This window comes from Trichechus manatus, unplaced genomic scaffold (genome assembly GCF_000243295.1).
Source record: "Trichechus manatus latirostris isolate Lorelei unplaced genomic scaffold, TriManLat1.0 scaffold00001, whole genome shotgun sequence".
In the NCBI taxonomy this organism is placed as follows: Eukaryota; Metazoa; Chordata; class Mammalia; order Sirenia; family Trichechidae; genus Trichechus; species Trichechus manatus.
In genome coordinates, this window is record NW_004443937.1 from 44,125,396 (window position 1) to 44,143,521 (window position 18,126).

The 18,126-nt window shown below is 46.0% G+C and overlaps 1 protein-coding gene across 1 annotated transcript in view; it reads right to left on the reverse strand.

The window, feature by feature from the left end:
• ADAMTS9 (ADAM metallopeptidase with thrombospondin type 1 motif 9) overlaps positions 1-18,126 on the reverse strand; it is a 185,860-nt gene that overhangs the window by 28,018 nt on the left and 139,716 nt on the right. The window contains exons 30-31 of the mRNA XM_004368663.1: positions 11,526-11,699; positions 2,384-2,554 (exon numbers count right to left, since the gene is read on the reverse strand). Coding sequence (XP_004368720.1) covers positions 2,384-2,554; positions 11,526-11,699 — 345 coding nt within the window. The remainder of the gene's footprint in view (positions 1-2,383; positions 2,555-11,525; positions 11,700-18,126) is intronic.

The window sequence follows — 18,126 nt, forward strand, 5'->3', positions numbered from 1 at the left end:
GTCTGGGCCGCGGAGTCCCTGAAACAGTGTGAGTGCGTGGTTTGTGCTGGGTCTGGGCCTTGGAGTCCCTGAAACAGTGTGCAGCGTGGTGTGTGCTGTGTCTGGGCCGCGGAGTCCCGGAAACAGTGTGCAGGGCGCGGTTTGTGCTGGGTCTGGGCCGTGGAGCCCCAGGTCCCGTCAGCTCTCAAGGCTGGTTAAGAACTATTGCTTCCTGTTTCCTAATGCCTTCTGGGCTGTGCTTTGAGTCACGTGGTTTCCCTCTCTCGTACCCTTGCAGGGAGAAGGCTCCCGTTGGAGAGATCCTGGAGGCAGGAGGGAACAGGCCCTGCCAGAGGCAGGGTGGCCCTGAGCCTTCCCTTCCAGCTGGCTGGAGACCCAGGCGTGCTCTGGAACATTTCTCCCTTCTTTGGCTGCCGCTGTTCAAACGCTGCAGGACCCACGTTACAGCAGGCCAGGGAGCGCGAGGCTAGCCCGGGGTGCTGCCTGCCTGGACAGCCGGCCAACAAGCGCTGTCTGTTCAAGCTGTGGGTATCCTGAAGGTGTCTACCCTGGGGCTTGCATATAGTAGTAACCTGGTCTGTATGAACAGAACAAACGAGGCTGTAAGTTGGAGAAGGTAAATGCTGAGACCGTTGCCCCTACACAGCAGGAGCAAAGGCAGACCAGGGATCACTGTGTTGATGGAGCACTGGGGAAGAAGTGTTTTCTGATGAGACTAAGCCCCAAATATGGTCAGGGTGGGTGTTCAGAGGCCCACAGCTCTGAAAAGAAGCCGCAAGGAACAGATGCCCATTAGCAGCCCTGTGAAAACGCTGACTGCCTACAGCCTCCCCAAACCATTTCAGATCAGAGTTTTGAAGCAGGAGAGGCTGAACCAGGAGTGAGGGACCCTCAGTGAGCACTGGGAGGTGTGAATTCAAGAGAAGAGAGAAGCCATCCCCCAACATCCTCTCCCACTCCCCGGCCCACTTGGGATCTGAAGGGGTTGGAACTTAGGCCTCAAACTCAAAGTAAAGGCTGTTCTGAAGGCTCATTTGGATCCCACGTGTTCCTGGCTGGCCAGCAGGAGTCTATGTCCTGGATCACGTCTCCCCCTCCACTCCTTAAGAGCCTGTAGTACTACTCAGGGCACACCAAGAACCTTAGCACCACTGACATTTTGGGGTGAATACTTCTTTGTTGTGGGGGCTGTGCTGTGCACTGTAGGATGTTTAGCAGCATCCTGGTCTTCACCCTCTAGATGCCAGTGCATACCCTGCCCCAAGCTGTGACGAACGAACACATGTCTACACGCTGTCAGACAGCCCTAGAAGGGCAAAACCACTAGGGTGGAGGGTGGGGAGATGTGGTTAGAAAAGACTCTAGGGCCAGCTTTAGTGCGGAAACAATTCAGCACCCAACACACACGTCACCTAAATGCAAATGTTCATCCTGTTATAATCTGAAAACGCTGCCCTGCCAAACTCTGATGTGACCGTGGTTATAGCAAGCGCATCTCCTAAAAATCTCCAGCACCTTTGCTATGAGCCCAGAGGCTTTCCTGTCACAGCTCTATTTTTTGGGGGGGCATGGGGGAGTAGGAAAAGACAGCTTGTTTTGATGCTATAGGTCTTTTAGTATTTGGAAAGATTATGAGGTTTGAAAATAATATAATGATGGTATTGTTACTATTGGTTTATTAATAATAAAAAGTGTCTAGGTTGGAGTCAAGTGCAGGAGAAGAAAAGAAAGAAAAAAATAGGCCCTTGAGAGTGTTTGGATTTTATAAAAAATCATTTTGTTCCTGCAGATCAGAGCTTGTAACTAGACAATCCAGATCTGGTTCATGGAAGTGTTTGCTTTGCCCACACAATGTTTTACCCAAAAAATTTGAGCTCACATTTGGAAATCAGAAGATTTCACATAAAAGTCCAGACTTTTGGCTTTCCTTTGAAAAATCAGACTTGGTAACACTGGGCCTTCATTTCTGCATGGCCTCTCATGGGGTGGAAGAGCGCCTGCTCCCTTTACACAGCACGAACCCGTCTGTCACAGTCCCCACCTCTCCCTGATGTCTCCCTGACTCTAAGATATTTTCTTCCACTTACCTTCTTCAGGCACCTCCAGGCATCGTAAGAATTTGCAGTCCCTGTACTAAATCCTTCCTGAGCCTACGAGCAGGACATCAAGATGACCCACAGACTGGAAGGTAAGGGTGAAGGGACCATGGAGGTCCTCTCAGACCTCACTCCCAAACCGCACACGTGGGAACTCTGGCCCGGTGAGGCCCGCAGCCACTCAGGGCAGAACTGCAGGCAGCCTGAGTCCCGCATCCTGCCCTCATCACCTGCTGCTCTCAGGCCGTGGCTGACCCGACAGTGGTTGCAGAGTCCCCAGGACGTACCTCGGACCATTCTCCTGTGATCCAGACGTACTCGCAAGGTTGTAAACTGCAGCTCTCGCGGTCGGCAGGCCGCTGGGTCACGTCGCAGTGCACAGCGCGGACCTCGCCCTTGTCCTCATCCACACACGCCACCTTGCGGTACCGGGAACCTTCACCACAAGTCTTGGTGCACTGTTCATGACAGACAAAGTGGGCTTTGATATGTAAGGCTAATCAATGACTTAGGATACCATACTGTCGTTACTACAGCAGATTCTCGTTCACAGTAGTTGTCCTAAAAGTCCCCGCAAACACTGAATTAGTGAGTACTGAGCCAGCCTGCTCCACCTCAGCAGGAAGCACGTGCCCTGCTCTGTAAATGTCTGCGAATGACCTCGAAAACGCCACGAGTATCAATCTTGGGTTAAATAAACTTTAGCAAGTAGGTGAATTCATAATATGGAATCTATGAATAATGAGGATTGAAGAGTTTATCAATATGCCAGGAACAGTGCTGTTAGGTAACTGGGATAAAAAAATGAGTTCTCTGGTAATTCCTGCCCTCAGGGATCTCACAGTCTTAATGGGTATACAGACAAGTAAACAAATACAGTTGACCGTGCCCTAGTTTGAGGTAATTTGCTCTTCCCTCCCCACCTCACAGTACTTGCAATTCAGAGTTGGACCCCAGATCCATCTTTTGACTGTTGTGAGTACTGCTGCTATGAACACGCGTGTGCATGTTTGAACACCTGATTTCAATATTTTTGGGTATGTACTTAGGAGCGGAATTGCTCGGTTATATGGTATGCCCCATGTCTTTGGTGAGCCACTTTGCTCTTTAAGGATATGGAAGAGATATGCTGGTATAGCCTTACTAAGATAACCCCTTTATTACCTGCGAAGTTAGCTCGAGATTTCTGCTGCTTGAAAACAAACTTCAATATCTATGATGCAGAGTTATTTGTGTAATTTATCTGGGGTACAAATATGAATTGCAAGTACCGTGAGGTGGGAATGGAGAAACAAATCACCTCAAGTTAGTATAGGAGCCTGGCTGAGCCCAGATCCCTAGCTCAGTGTGGTCTTGGGGGTTTCTGTTCCCCTGGAGTGTGCTGGGAACTATTGTGAAATGATAGCGTTTTTGTTATCATCATTAAAAAAAAAAAAGAAAAAAAAGCCGAATGATCTAGAGAGCCACTGGATGTTTTAAAAAACCAAAGCCAGTTAATCTGGGATGTATAGAAATGTGCAGAAGAAATACTTAACTCCCTATAGAAAAGCAATGCTCTAGAGAAGTTAATTCCTTAGAAAACATGTAGCTAGGTGGCTCAGAGAAGATGATGATTATTGAGCACCCAAACCTGAATTAAACCCTCCAATGTCCTCCTTTGTTTTCACTAACCCACACGGCTTTACTCTTCATCAATAAGTAACAGTTTAAAGCAGAATAGCAATGATCCCTACATACTTTATGCTTGGTAAGCATTTCTCCTTGGTCTGGAAGAATGGTTAACTGCTAAAGGGAGCTGGGAACAGACAGAGTTCTGCCAATGGAGAAAAGGAAGTTGGGTAAACTTACCCTGAACGTAACTTTTAGAAAAATTAACCTAAGTAAATGAGTGACTTCCCTAGAGCTCTAGAATTAGTCAACAGCAGCTCTGAAAATAACATAGTAAGATTTTCTCCTGGAGTCCTGAACCCTAACTAAGGCACAGGGGCTGTATAATCAGAAGACAAACAGCCCGTGCTACTGGGCTCAGTGGCTTTTGGTATACTTGCCCCACCATCCTTCCCTGCCCTGGAATGGGATCTACAATGTACAGAGAACCCCCTGGAAAGTTCAACTAGATTCACTTTAATTTCCAAAAGGTTTTCTCAAATTTCATGTTGGCTTTTAGGAAAAACTCTATGACCTGCGTAAGTAATAGGACCAACCAAACCAAACCGGTTGCCGTCGGTCGATGCCGACTCACAGCGAACTGCCCCATGGGGTTCTCAAGGAGCAGCTGGTGGATTCGAACTGCTGACCTTTTGGTTAGCAATGGACCACTTAACTACTGCCCCTATAACGTGATAAAGAACTGCAATTACAAATCAATTTATCTAACACTGCTTTATAGATATACTGAATCAGAATCTACATTTTAACATCTATAAGATCTATAAGAACGTTTGAACTGAAATGAACCAGTTCAAAGTCCTGCTTTAAATTAAAAAACAAATAAACACAAACACACCTCAGTCCTCAAATTATCAATGGGTTCTATTCCCAAAACTCATTTTCTTAAAGTCAGGTATTTAGAATTTGGATAATTTTGCCCCAAAACAGTATTTGCAAAGGAAAAAGGAGGCAGAAATATGGAGACACTTCATAACTTTAAAGTCTTTCCTTCATTCAGCACATATTTACAATGGGCCATGTCCCATGCAGGGTCCTGGGATCCAGCCTGATGTTTCCTTACTTGCCTTCTCTTTCTATGACACCAGGGAGGCTGTTATTGCCAGCTTAGGGTCCCATGTGTCAGGTCATCTGGAAAACTAGTGACCACTGGGGTTGAACACCTGGGCCACCTTGTCAGATTATGTGAACAGACCTGGGTTTGTTAACAGACCTCTCTGTTGCCATTGTTAGGTGCCATCAGGTTGGTTCCGACTCACAGCGACCCGATGTACAACAGAACGAAACACTGCCCAGTCCTGCGCCATCCTCACAATCGATGTTATGCTTGAGCCCATTGTTGCAGCCACTGTGTCAATGCATTTTTTTGACGGTCTTCCTCTTTTTCTCTGACCCTCTACTTTACCAAGCATGATGTCCTTCTCCAGGGACTGGTTCTTCCTGATAACATGTCCAAAGTATGTGAGTCGAAGTCTCCCTATCCTCATTTCTAAGGGGCACTCTGGCTGTACTTCTTCCAAGACAGATTTGTGCATTCTTCTGGCAGTCCATGGTATAGTCAATATTCTCTGCCAACACCATGATTCAAAGGCATTGATTCGTCTCTGGTCTGCCTTATTCATGGTCCAGCTGGACAGACTTCTCTAGGTGGTGCCAACGGTAAGTGCTCAGCTGATAACCAAAAGCTTGGTGATTCAACTCCACCCAGCGATGCCTCGGAAAAAAAGCCTGAACATCTTCTGAGAAACCAGCCACTGAGAACCCCGTGGGGCCCAGTTCTGCGCTGACGCAGGCAGGGTCGCCATGAGTTAGCAGACTCAATGGCAACTGTTAGTTTATTTTTTTTCTGTTCATAATAGAGAGGGTAATCGAGTAAGAAAACATCAGTGCCTTCTGCAAATGTGACAGACATGAGAGAAGGGGAAGGAGGGGTGAAAATTTCCAGAGTCAAAGCAGCTGAACGGGACGCTTAGGTAGTGACAAGTGAGGTGGATGAGTGACTAGGGCAATCAGTTAAGGAGAGGAGGAGAGGCCATTCCCAGGAGGGGCTCAGCCCGGATGGATGCACAGACGCAACAAATGTCCTGGGAGGGAAAGGTCTGGGATGTGGGGAGAGGGAAGTGAAGTGCCGGGTGGTGCAAACTGTTAATGTACATGGCTGTTAACTGAAAGGTTAGAGGTTCCTCGTTAGAAAGGCTTGGTGATCCACTTCCAAAATATCAGTCACTGAAAACCCCATGGGGCACAGTTCTACTCTGACACATATGGGGGGTCACCACGAGTCAGAACTGACTCGATGACAACTGGTTTGGTTTTTTTTTAGTCTGAGGTTATTACAGCATGAGATTTGAGACAGGGTTTTGTGAGAAAGAGGGTGGACAAAGGCCAGGTCACGGGGATTTGTAAACCTCCAACTCTGCTTAGGAGCAAATCCAGCCCCTTCCCAAGGCCTACAGGGCACAGCACAGCCCAGCTGCTCCTGCAGCTCCAACCTCATTTCACCCTCTCGTCCCCTCACTCACTCTGTCCCTGCCCAGCTGCACTGAGTCCACACACGTGAGGGGTCTGTCCCTCCTTGAAGCCAGTGCAAAGCTCTTCCTTCCAGCTGCAGTCACTTTCCTTGCTATTCACTGCCTGACCACCGAGAGAGGCAGGAAAGCCTGTCATTCAGCACCTGGGTTCCCCTCTCAGCACTTTCCACAGGTGGAACTCCAGGTGCCCACAGCACGCTCGTTTGCCTCTTTCTCGCCTGTCTCCCGCCTGGACTATGAACCCCACAGCAGCAGCTCCATATCCTCTGCTGCATGAATGCCCACAGCCCAGGCAGGGTCAGGCACTCTGTAGGTGCCTGGTGGAATATACAAATGAGGGACTGAATACTAAAGCGTTAATACCCAGCGGTGTACGCACGTCACAATCTGATTGCTCCCTGTTGTAAACTTCATGGAAATCTTTGTAGCCAGTGACTGAGGTCCTGCTCATGTTTTTGACTTCTCTGGGCTAAGGAGATGGACTTGGGAATCATCCCACAGCTGATCTCGGTGAAAGTCCTGAGACTCCAAATATGTCCTAGAGCTGCTCAAGCTGCCCTGGGCCAAACAGAAACGGGGTTGGCAGGTCTGCAAAGGCTAGACACAGCTGAGCACAGCTTGTCCATGGCGTCGTGACAAGAAAATAAACAGCTGTTCTTAGAGGACAAAGAGTTTGCTTGAATGTTCTAAGAGACATTTCAGAAAGTCTTTAAAGAGCTAAAGAAGAAAGGCCATCAATTTGCAGGTATTTCTCTTTTTCTTTTTCTCTCTCCCTCTTTCTTTCTTTTCCTCCTTCTCTCCCTATTTCTCTCCCTTCATTCATTCATACATTCATTCATTCAACAGGTGTCTTCTGTGCTCTAGGTACCGAGCTAAATGCTGGGAAAACTCTGGTGAACAAGCCCCCTGACCTCAAACAGCTGATAAAATGTAAGAGGAAAACAGATGAATAATTCACGGTGTTAAGAGCTGGAGAGGAGTCATTTCAGATTATTATCAGAGCTGACAAGAGGGGCATCTGACTCAGTATTAGGGAGGTGTGATCGCAAAAGCTTTCTGGAAGGAACTGACATCTTGGTTGTTCCCTAAAGGATGAGCAAGGATGACTGAGGTGAGGGAAGGAGCAGGGCAGCTACTTTGTGATGCAGAGGTACTAGAGAGGGAAGAGAATGCTCTAGGTAAAGAAAAGAAAAACACTTGCAAGACCTGCGAGATGTATTCCTTACTGTAAGAGATGCATAACCCATATACCAACAATTCAAATTTGATCAAAAAAATCTCTGCAGTTCTAAGTGAATTTATGTATATGATTATAGTACTAGTACTATTAATAAGCAAATCCTTTATGATAGTAAAAGATTAAAAGATCTTTTAAATTTATTTTCAAATAATCTCATGAGAATTTTAATTCTAAAATGGGCAAAACCGAGCAAAGAGTGGACAAATAGCTCACCCAAAGTTGGCAGGTGACATTAAAAGCCCACCGCTGTGATGTGCGGGATAAACTGAACTGCTGGTGGTCCCCTCCACTCTCCATCAGGGGCCCCTGCAGCTTTTCTAGGAGCCTAAGATGTGCTCAGCAGTGCCCTGGCTCCTCACTTAATCTCACTAATCTTCACTCTGACCTTTAGCAAAGTCCAACACGGAATTCCCACTCTGCAAAGAGGTAAGCGGAGCCGAGAGCTGTGAAGTCGGTGCTCGGAGCCGCACAGGCAGCTCTAATCGCCGTTGAAGGAAAGCTCTTTTCATTGCAGTGTGTTGCTTCCAGGGCTTACACAGAATGAGACATGAATGCCTGGATGGAGCTCTTGGCCCTTCCCCAGTTATTCTGCTCTACACCCCAAAGTCCAGGCCCTCCTCCATGGTGTCATGGAGGCACTGGGGCTCCTTCCCCCTTCAGCACCAGCAGGCCTCACCATGAACACAGGCTGCCCCCTGAGGCGCTCCGGCATCGTCAGGAGTCCCTGAGTGACATGGCTTAAGGTCTGACGGTCAACCAACTGGACCAAGGAGGTGGGGCTGGAAACCCAGTAAAGGGAAAACCACTTTGATCCCAACTCTGCAGGAAGAGGTGTGACAAGCCAGCGGAAGGGAAAGAAAATAATTCACTGGAGGGGCATGTCGACATGGGAGGCAGCGGGACAGAAAGGTTTAGGGCATGTGGGCTGCAGGTCAGGCTGCTGGCTTCCAATTCCAGCCTCATTACTTACTAAACACACAGCCTTGGATGGATTAACCTAGCTAAGCCCCAAGTTTCCTCACCTTTAAGTGGGGATCAAATATAATTACTACATCTGAGAGTTCTGGGAAGGGTTAAATGAGGTACTCCATGTAAAAACACTCAACGTAGTGCCTGGTCCACAGCTTAATAAACCATAAGCTCTATTATTTTACCACCATCAGTATTAGGGTTACTGGACTATACAACTCTAGGGACTGCTCCTCCCAGTGCGGCCCTAGGGGAATGGACCCCCCGGAGTTGTGCCGTGTACAACCTGTGTATCTGCACAAAACATCCTTGATGATCACACTACTCCAGGCATGGAGGGCTTATGTTACGGAGTAGAACTGCTCTGTAGGGTTTTCTTGGCTGTAATCTTTACAGATGCAGATTGTCAGGACTTTCTTCCACAGAGCCACTAGGGGGGTTCGAACCGACAACCTTTAGGTTTAGTTGAGTGCAAACTGTTTGTGTCACCTGGGGACATCAGGGGAACCGGAAGGGGACCGTGTTTTCAAGTGATCACTCACTTATTGTTTAACGAGGGCACTTTTGATTGGGAAAGTAGGAGCGATTGATAATTACATCAGGACCACAGGCATAAACGAGGACTGCTCCAGGACAAAGGACACGCAGTCACCATCTCCGGGACGTGGTCTCTTAAGGTGGCTGCTCAGCTGCTAGCAACGTTCACTCTGAGGCTCGTTGCTGTTGGGGGGATCCTGAGAGGGCCCCCAGCATGCCTTGAATAGGGGGAACATAAAAACTTCTGATGGGGCTTCCCCCTCGTCCAGCTGCCTTGAGCCTCACTCTGCCAACTCAGTGTCATGGAACAGTCTACAGGAGGACGACTATTGGAATCTGCCTCCCCATCGTCCGAAGAGTCTCCCAGGGTGAATGGTTAATGTCCGGTAAATCTCTGAAACACAGGAGTGGGTCAGGCTGTCTCATGTCTTCTGCTCTGACACTGAGTTTGACAGAAATATTCGAGGAATACACAAATTATGCATGATCAGAGAAGAGGCATTTCCTCAGTGTGTGTGTGGCAAGGTGTTTCCATTCTCTGGGATTCAGAAGGAATTGCAAATGGAGCTTGTCTTTCTGTGACTGACTCTAGCATGTTCAAAAGCTGGCTAGAGCGTGAGCAGTGCGCTCAGATTCCTTTGTAAACACTCTCTGACTTTCGGCTCCCTGGAGCTGTGACACAGGGTAGTCTGGCATGACATGGAGAGGGAGAGGGAGAAAGCAGGCAATGGTAGGTCTGAAACAAGAACGACAGAGAGAATCACGAGGAAACAGTGCCTGAGGGAGAAAGGCGAGGACACTGGCAGTGCCTCCCGGCCACGAGGGGGAAGCCAAACCCTGACTTTTCGGGCCTTCCAATTACAGTCACCTTCATCCATCCCTGGAGCCGGGACACAGGGGTGGCCCAGACAGCTGAATTACACGTGGTATTTCAAACCTCACCTTTGCCTGTGTTTTATTTTCAACCTCTTCCCCTACTAAGTATCCGATGAGAACGGCTGAGCTTAGGGAAGCCATAAAAACAACTGTCTTCCTCCATAGCGCCGATTATCTCAGGACAACTTTGCATAGTGGTGATTAGACCCATTCTACAGATGACAAGCCCCGAGCAGTGAGGAATCCTTGTTCGAAGTCACATGGCTAATAAAGGGCAGTGCTGGGATAGGAACCTGGTCTGCAGAATTCGGAAGTCTTTAGGGGATCCCAGTACCTTGAAGGGCTCAAGGCAATTAGCTGGAAATCCAATTGCTTTATTTATTAACCTCTTCCACTGTCTAGTAGAAGTAAAAAAAAAAAAAAAAAAAAATCTAGAAGGAAAACAAGCAAAAGGAACGAAGTCATCAGAGGGGGTAAAAACCCTAAGGAAAGAGATGACCACAAAGAATGGACAGGCTTCACGGGGAGGGTGAGGGCGAGAGGGCAGGACAAGAGCTACGAGCGCAGTCGTATGTCATAATGGTTTAAGAGAACCCATGTCGGATCAAGTCTTGCTTCTTCCACTCGCTAGGAATGCGCCACTTGGATACGTGCTACCAACTCTCAGAAACTCAATTCCTTGCCTGCAAAACCGGGTCAATAATAATACCCACCTCATGTGGTAGCTGTAAAAATCAGTGAGGTGATGTGCACAGGGCCAGACAGAGCATAACTGCTCCAAAAACGGGTACCCTTTCTCCTGTCCTGAAAGCTATTCCTGGGGTGGGGGCTGCGGGGTGTGCGCACGGGGTGGGGGAGATTCCAGTCTTAGTATGCACATCTCTGCACCCTGAACAGCACACACGACCCACTTCATTCCAAGGTCAGCGGAAATGGCTCACCTTTCCAGTTCTCTCTCTCTCCCCCTTTCTACAATCCCATCTCCGTTCTGGAAACAAAGGTCACCTCCTACTAACGTCTCACCTTCTTAGCAGGCTTTTCCCCTAGGGACACTCGGTCTTTTGTTTTTCTTCACCAAACATTAACTCGGACTGGGGGAAAACAAGTCTAGTCTACTTCTGCACTGCTGAGCAGTTTCTACAGATTACCTCATTTTTTAATTGAAATGTTGGAAATCCTTTGCTGATTAATCAGGACTTCACAGGAGTGCCTAGCCATCTTCGACCTGACAGCTGAAGTAATGGAAGGAGACAAAACACAGAGTAAGTCCTACCTAATGTCTGCCTGTGGCTAAGCTAATATAGAAGGGCCACGTCTGGACAGACAGATTTAAAATTGTCCTTTCTGTCTCCCCCTCCTTCTGTGAAAGTTATCTGGCCCAAGACCTGTTAAAGTTTTCTTGGAGGCAGCCAGACCTGGAGCTTCAAAACCACAGGCGCAGGAATTGTATGAAAAGGAGGCACTTTCCCACCCTTTCTGAGTATGCTCTCCTGACAGCAAAGCTTTGGGCAAGAGCCAGCACTGTCCCCATGCTCGGTGGCTTCAACGCCTCCTAGGAGACACGGGAGATGACGTCGGGGGCCCTGACCACTTCGTGCCTCTACTTACCTCTTGCCACTCCTCTGCCCTCCACACGTAGCGAGGGCACGGCGGGGCTTGGCAGGTGCGCTCCGACTCGGGTCTGGTGTAGGGGCTGCACTCGGGCTCTCTGGCTGCTCTGTGAGTTCCCAGCTGACAGCCCACATTCCTGTGCTGCACGCCTCGGCCGCAGGACACGGAGCACTAAGGAGACAGGGCACGTAAGTGGAGCTTCAGTCACTTCTGGGGAGGGTGAGGGTGGGCAGGGTGACAGAGGAGGGGTCTGCACTCCTAACCCAGTGATTTTCAGAGCCACCCCAACTATTTCTAATTCCCAGTGAGAGAGACCCAGGAGGATGTCTTCAATCAGACCCTCACTGCCCATCAGTGTCGGCAGTGAGGAAACACTGGAGTTTGGGGGAATGGCTAAAGTTAACGAAACTCCTGGAGGACAGAATAGGGTGGGAAAGATCATCGGGAAATATCACTGCCTTGTGAAACGGAAATCCAAACTGATCTCTATTCAGGAGGATTTGAGGTTCTTGAAAACTGGAGATACAGTATTGCACAAGGAGAATTTCTTGGCAGATTAAAAGTATAACCCAGCAAAGACTTTAGAGCCTTTTAAGTAGAATTATTTTCTTCGGTCTCTTCTGTTTCTTGCTCCTATTATTCCTAGAGATGGGGGAAGTTTTTGTTTTTAACCACAGAGTACACTGAAGTATTTGTGTCTATTTACAACCTCAGATAAATATATGAAGAGTAAAAGCTGACAAAAAAAAAAAAAAAGCTTTTCCTAGAGCTCAATGTTTTCAGCTCTTGAAAAGTACTGTTAATCACGCTGGAACATTTTGTTGACCAACTCGTAGAACACCATATTAAATCTGCAATTAGCTCTCCTCTAAATTAATGTTGTCAAGGCTTCCTCTTTGCTGGGTTTCATAATCTTACAGGCAGGCCAAGAATTATTGTCTTTATTAAGGTTTTGACATTCAGAAACTAAAAGCAACATTTGACTGGAAAGAACACCATACGATTGCACTTAGCTATTAAAAATTATTACCAAATTTTTGTGAGAGCTCAGCCTCCATTATTTTGTCTGGTGTTGAGAAAACAAGTTTAACATGCATTAAAGCCACACTCTTCAGAGGAAGTCTTCTTAAAGAACAGAATCATGCTCTTTTAAATTAGAAAGAAATTCTTGTTCAATTAAACTGCAGCAGGCTAACTAGGAATTTACTATGTCTGTGAGGCTAATGGGAGTTTACTATCAAGAGGCACACCTAAACGCAATTCTGCTGAGTATTAATTTCAGATTTCAAGAAAATAGGTGATACCATTTGGAAGGCAGCTTGGGAAATTATATTGTTTCCGATGAGCCGGGGTAGGGAGGAAACTCTAATGCTCACAGCAAAGGTGGTTGAAGTGAGGAAAATATTTTGGATCAATATTTTGGCTACTATTGTTCAGGTTTAAGTGTATTAATTGGATTGAATGAGTTTGTGACTCACAAGAAACCAGACTTTTAACGTCATTATGTCCAGAGTATAACGGGAGGGCTCCTGAGTACAAGTGAAGGCCTTGTCTACAGGGAACGGCCACTGAATGCTCACATTTGTACGACACTGGGGAAGAATGAACCGTGCCATACCCTACCACAAGAATCACAGAAATGCCCAAACATCACCATCAACAAACAGTAACACAATAACCACCACCAAAACACCACTGGGCCATTTGAATTTGGGATTGTAAATTCCAGAGAGTACATTTCCTGAACAAATGTACCCAAATAGAAATACAAAGAAAGAACGATAAAGGTTTAGTAAACAAATTTCACTTTGGCATAGGGCTAATATATATTCAAAATCTTATAATGCTTTAATTAGATAAACAAAAACAGAAAAAAAAAGTTAAAGACTTTTAGAGTTATAACACTGTTCCGGCTAGCAAGTCAATGAAACTTCTTTTTGATGCTATTGTTATTGAATAAATTACGTATGGTTCAAGGAAGGCAAGGTATTAAGAGCCCTAAGCATTGGGCATAAAGAAAATCACTTCCTGCAATGTTTGATAGTTTTCAAAAGAATAATTAAGACATGGCAAGGCTCGATTATATAATATGTCTTTCTGGCATCTGATTTTAACACTATCAAAGCAGCCCCGAAATAATGTATTCAGAAGTGTCAGTATGACTTAAATACACAGCAAAGTACAAGCCCTGCCTTTCTGAATAACACACCTACGGGAATCTTTGTTCAAAATGAGGTGCACTACATACGCGTCACTTCTCTACGCTCAACTTTTCTTCCTCTCTGTCTTGAGGGAGGCAAGAATTTGCAGATGGGAGCCCAAGAGGCTTGCTTGGTGAATTCTGAGTGATTTGTGCAGAAACCTCATGAATAAAACAGCATCATGTAGACCTCTGCTGACCCTGGAGGTGGTGGTGGGGTTGTGCTGCGTGTTTAATGTTTCTTGTTCTATCTGGTTAGTCTGCAGAGGAAAACATCTGGGCAAGTCCCCCATGGCCGCTGTCCTAGCTGGCAGCCTGCTGGTGCAGGTTGGGAAGTAGATGTGTTTAGCTCTGAACCACTGAGCTGGGAGCTGTTTCATCTCTGGCCACTCCCTGCTGTGCAACGCCAGCATGGAGAACTCACCAACTTAAAGGGAAAGTGATGCTTATTTCCACAGATATCTCTGTGGAGCTTCTGCCCTTCGTGTAATCATAATACACACTTGAAAACCTGGAAAGAATTTTACATAATTTCTTCTGGTATTACTCTGAAATTATGGTGGGGACATTAATCTAAAGGAGGGACTAGCCTGATTATTAACTATAAAATCCAGCTTCTATAAATAATAATAACAATAATAATAATACTAAGCATTTGCTATATGCCAGGCTGTATGCCAAGGTTTCTCAACCAAACGGTTCTTTGTTGTGGGGGCTGTCCTGTGCACTGTAGGATATTTAGCAGTACCCCTGGCCTCTACCCACTAGATGTCAGTAGCACCCCCATCTCGGGTTGTGGCAACCAAAAATGTGTCCAAACCCCAAAAACCAAACCCACTGCTGTGGAGTCGATACCAACTCATAGCGACCCTATAGGACTGAGGAGAACTGTCCTGTAGGATTTCCAGGGAGCAGCTGGTGGATTTGAACTGCCAACCTTTTGGTTAGCAGACTGAGTTCTTAACCACTGTACCACCAAGGCTCCAAAATGTCTCTGGACATGGCCAAATGTCCCATGGGTAACAAAATGACTCCCCCGCCACCAACCCTCACTGAGAACCCTGTCCTATGCTAAGCATTTTACATTAAGTACCTTTATGCTTCCTAATAAAACTTTTAGGCAGATACCACACATAACTAAGCAAAGAACAAAGACACTCACACCAACTCAAGCAAAAACAAAACAGTCAAAAATAAACTCCACCCTGGAAAATGTATCATGACTACTGTGGATTAGAATTTGGCTTCCAGCGTTAACATACAGCGCTAATAGGCTGCAGTCCCTTGTGCTGTATCAGCAAGAGTGTGGGTAAGAAGCCTGGATTCAAACAATTCACCATCAGCACTCCCAGCTCCAATGCAAACAAACAAATGAAGAGCAGAAATCACTAAAGCAATGCTCGTTCTCATCACTGACCATGAGCACAGTTTCCTTAACGTCTCAAAGAGCACAAGCTACACATACGCCATGGCCTGTCCACCAAGCACTGAAAGAATACTACAGAATCAGACACCACAGCCACGCTCAGATGTCATGACAACGAAGAGTCCTGGCCAAAAATGATTGGTAGATGCTCACTGCAATTTGCCAGCTTCCATTTGGGCATTAGCATTGAAAATGTTTAAAAAATTAATTCTTATTTCATTAAATCTAAAACCTCACTGACTGTATTATTTTTGTATGACTAACAAAGAAAGCAGTGCTGTGATGGAACTACGGCATCCCATTCACTCATTGCAAGGCCCATCCTGACCACAGATATTGAAGTGTTCAGACCTGATGAAGTGGTACCACTGTGGTATTCTAATCTGACCATTAATCCTTTGTCTTTCTGATCTTCATTAAAAAAAAAAAAAAGCCTTTATGTGGGTATAGGGTAAGTTACAATTTTTACTCCGGAAAGCTTTCACAACATGGGAATACAGAGCCTTCCCGTCTGTCCAACTGAATCAACAATTTGATGCTGATTTTTGCTTTAAAATTTCAGAGAAATTCCCTAGTTCTTGAGCAAAATCATCTAAACAAATTGAACGCGAGCTTTTGAAAAAAGCCTTTTAAGGTTTTAGTGATGATGTTTTCTAATAAAAAGCTAATTTCTTTTACAAATTCAAGATTTTCAAAAGATTTAGAAATGAAACATCCCACTTTAAACCTCAAAATACCAATTTAGGGGGGAGCCTATGAAGCTCAGCATGACAACAGCAGTCTATCCTGATACCCTCTGTCTTGTATCATCAGACATTCTGACATGGTGAGAAACTGTGCAAACTGTTCTTCCTAACTTGAAGACAGGATGACAACAACACAGTTACAGCAGAAAACAGAGGGACCAGACAGAAAATATTCTAAATACTGGTGCAAATGGACAATCATTACTTCTGCTTTAATATTGCTGCCTGAGGGATGGTCCTGTTCTTCAATGGATCATTTGTTGTTGCGACGTGCCATCGCGTCAATTCTGACTCACGGAGACCCTATAGTACAGACTAGAACTGCCCCAGAGGGTTCCCAAGGAGCGACTGGTGGATTCAAACTGCCCACCTGTTGGTTAGCAGCCAGACCTCTTAACCACTGCGTAACCAGGGCTCTGCAATGGAGCACGAGTCAGCTAATATCCTTTAATCACGCAGACGGGCTTTCCCCACCAATCATGGCATCTGATTATTTTCGGGTATACTTGGAAATTGCACAAATTGAATTTTACCCATGCAACAGCTTCTCTACCCTGCTTTTATAATTCATTACTGCAAATCAAATCAGGGCATTGTGAAGCTGGCCGCAGACCGTTACGTAACTGTGTTTACTTGCATTTTCTACAAAGGTGTCTTGACTCTTCCAAGCAATCCTTTTGAACAGGTGCGGTCTTTTCCGGGGAGGCATTCTGGTAATCCTATTATCTTCTGTTCATAAAAACCCCCAGGGTTTAAACCCAATCATCACAGCTTTGTAAGCAATTTTGGGCTTCCCATCAAGATCACAGGATTCTGGAGTAAAACTCACCCTGTGTTTACCAATAAAGCGCCAAAGATTCTCTTAATGGTCTGTTTATTGAATAAATTGCCCTTTAAAATGAGCACCATTTACATGCTCTGAACTTAATCTTCAGAGCAAGATGCAAATACATAAGGGAGACCAAGGAACATAAAGCAAAGCAGCAGAGCATGAACCTCTGCACGAGGACAATCTAATTAGTGTGGCTCTTAAATGGCGTTAGCTGCAGGCTTTCCCAGGAATCGAAGTGCTGGAATAAAGAAGCGGGAAATTAACAGATGACAGCAGTCACTCAGATAAGCCACTGGGAAGGATGACCGGTCGGAAACGCAGCCCTGAAATCTGATCTCCACGGTGGCCAGAGGAGGAGCTAGCTCTGGCTAGGCACAGATTCTTCTATTGTTTAAAAAAATGATCGATGGTTTAGTATAATAGAGGAGTCCCCAGGTGGTGCAAATGTTTAAGGGCTCAACTGTTAACGGAAAGGTTGGTGGTTCAAATCTCCCCAGCGGTGCCTTGGAAGAAAGGCCTGGCAATCTGCTTTCCAAACCCTGTGGAGCACAGTTCGACTCTGCACACATGGGGTCACCATGAGCTGGAATCGACTTGACAGCAACTGGTAGGATAAGCCCTTGAGAGGGATGAAGGGTACTCTACTGGGGTCTGATACAGGCCATGGTTTACATTCTATGAAGTGGAACATAGCTGGGAAAGGGGCAGGAAGAGGGGGCAATGATGGGCGCTCAGGAGCCAACCCCAAAACTCGCTGTCCTTGAGTCCATTCTGACTCATAGCAACCCTACAGAACAGAGTAGAACTGCCCCATAAGGTTTCCAAGGCTGCAATCTTTACAGAAGCAGACTGCCACATCTTACTCCTGCGGAGCAGCTGCTGGGTTCAAAACACCGACCTTTTGGTTAGCAGCCAAGTGCTTAACCACTGTGCCACCAGAGCTCAGGAGCATTTAAGAAAAATTCAGGTTTCTGGAGGAATTTTCCACTAGTTGTGTTAAAATTAAGGGTTCTTAACTCTTACTTATGTTAATATAGCTGCGATGACAGCTTCTCCGGCCCTTAGGAGTCAAGACTCAGGCTCTGAAAAAATCAATTCTACAGGCTGCCAACCTTGAACCTAGTTTTCCTTGATCCTCAGGGGTAATCTCTTTAATTCTCCACTGCATAGGAGAACCAGAAATACAGTGAAACCTCACTGAACCAGATTAATGGAGAGAAGGATCAGCATTAAAATCAGAATATTTTAAAGGAAATTGAGCCATTTTACTTTTAAGTAAACACGTTCAACCAAGCTGAGAAAATGTACAAGTGCGAATTACAAGAGCTACTTAAGGACCAGATAAGAGTGACCTTGGTTCACATGTCAATTATTTACAGGGAAACAGAAGCTTC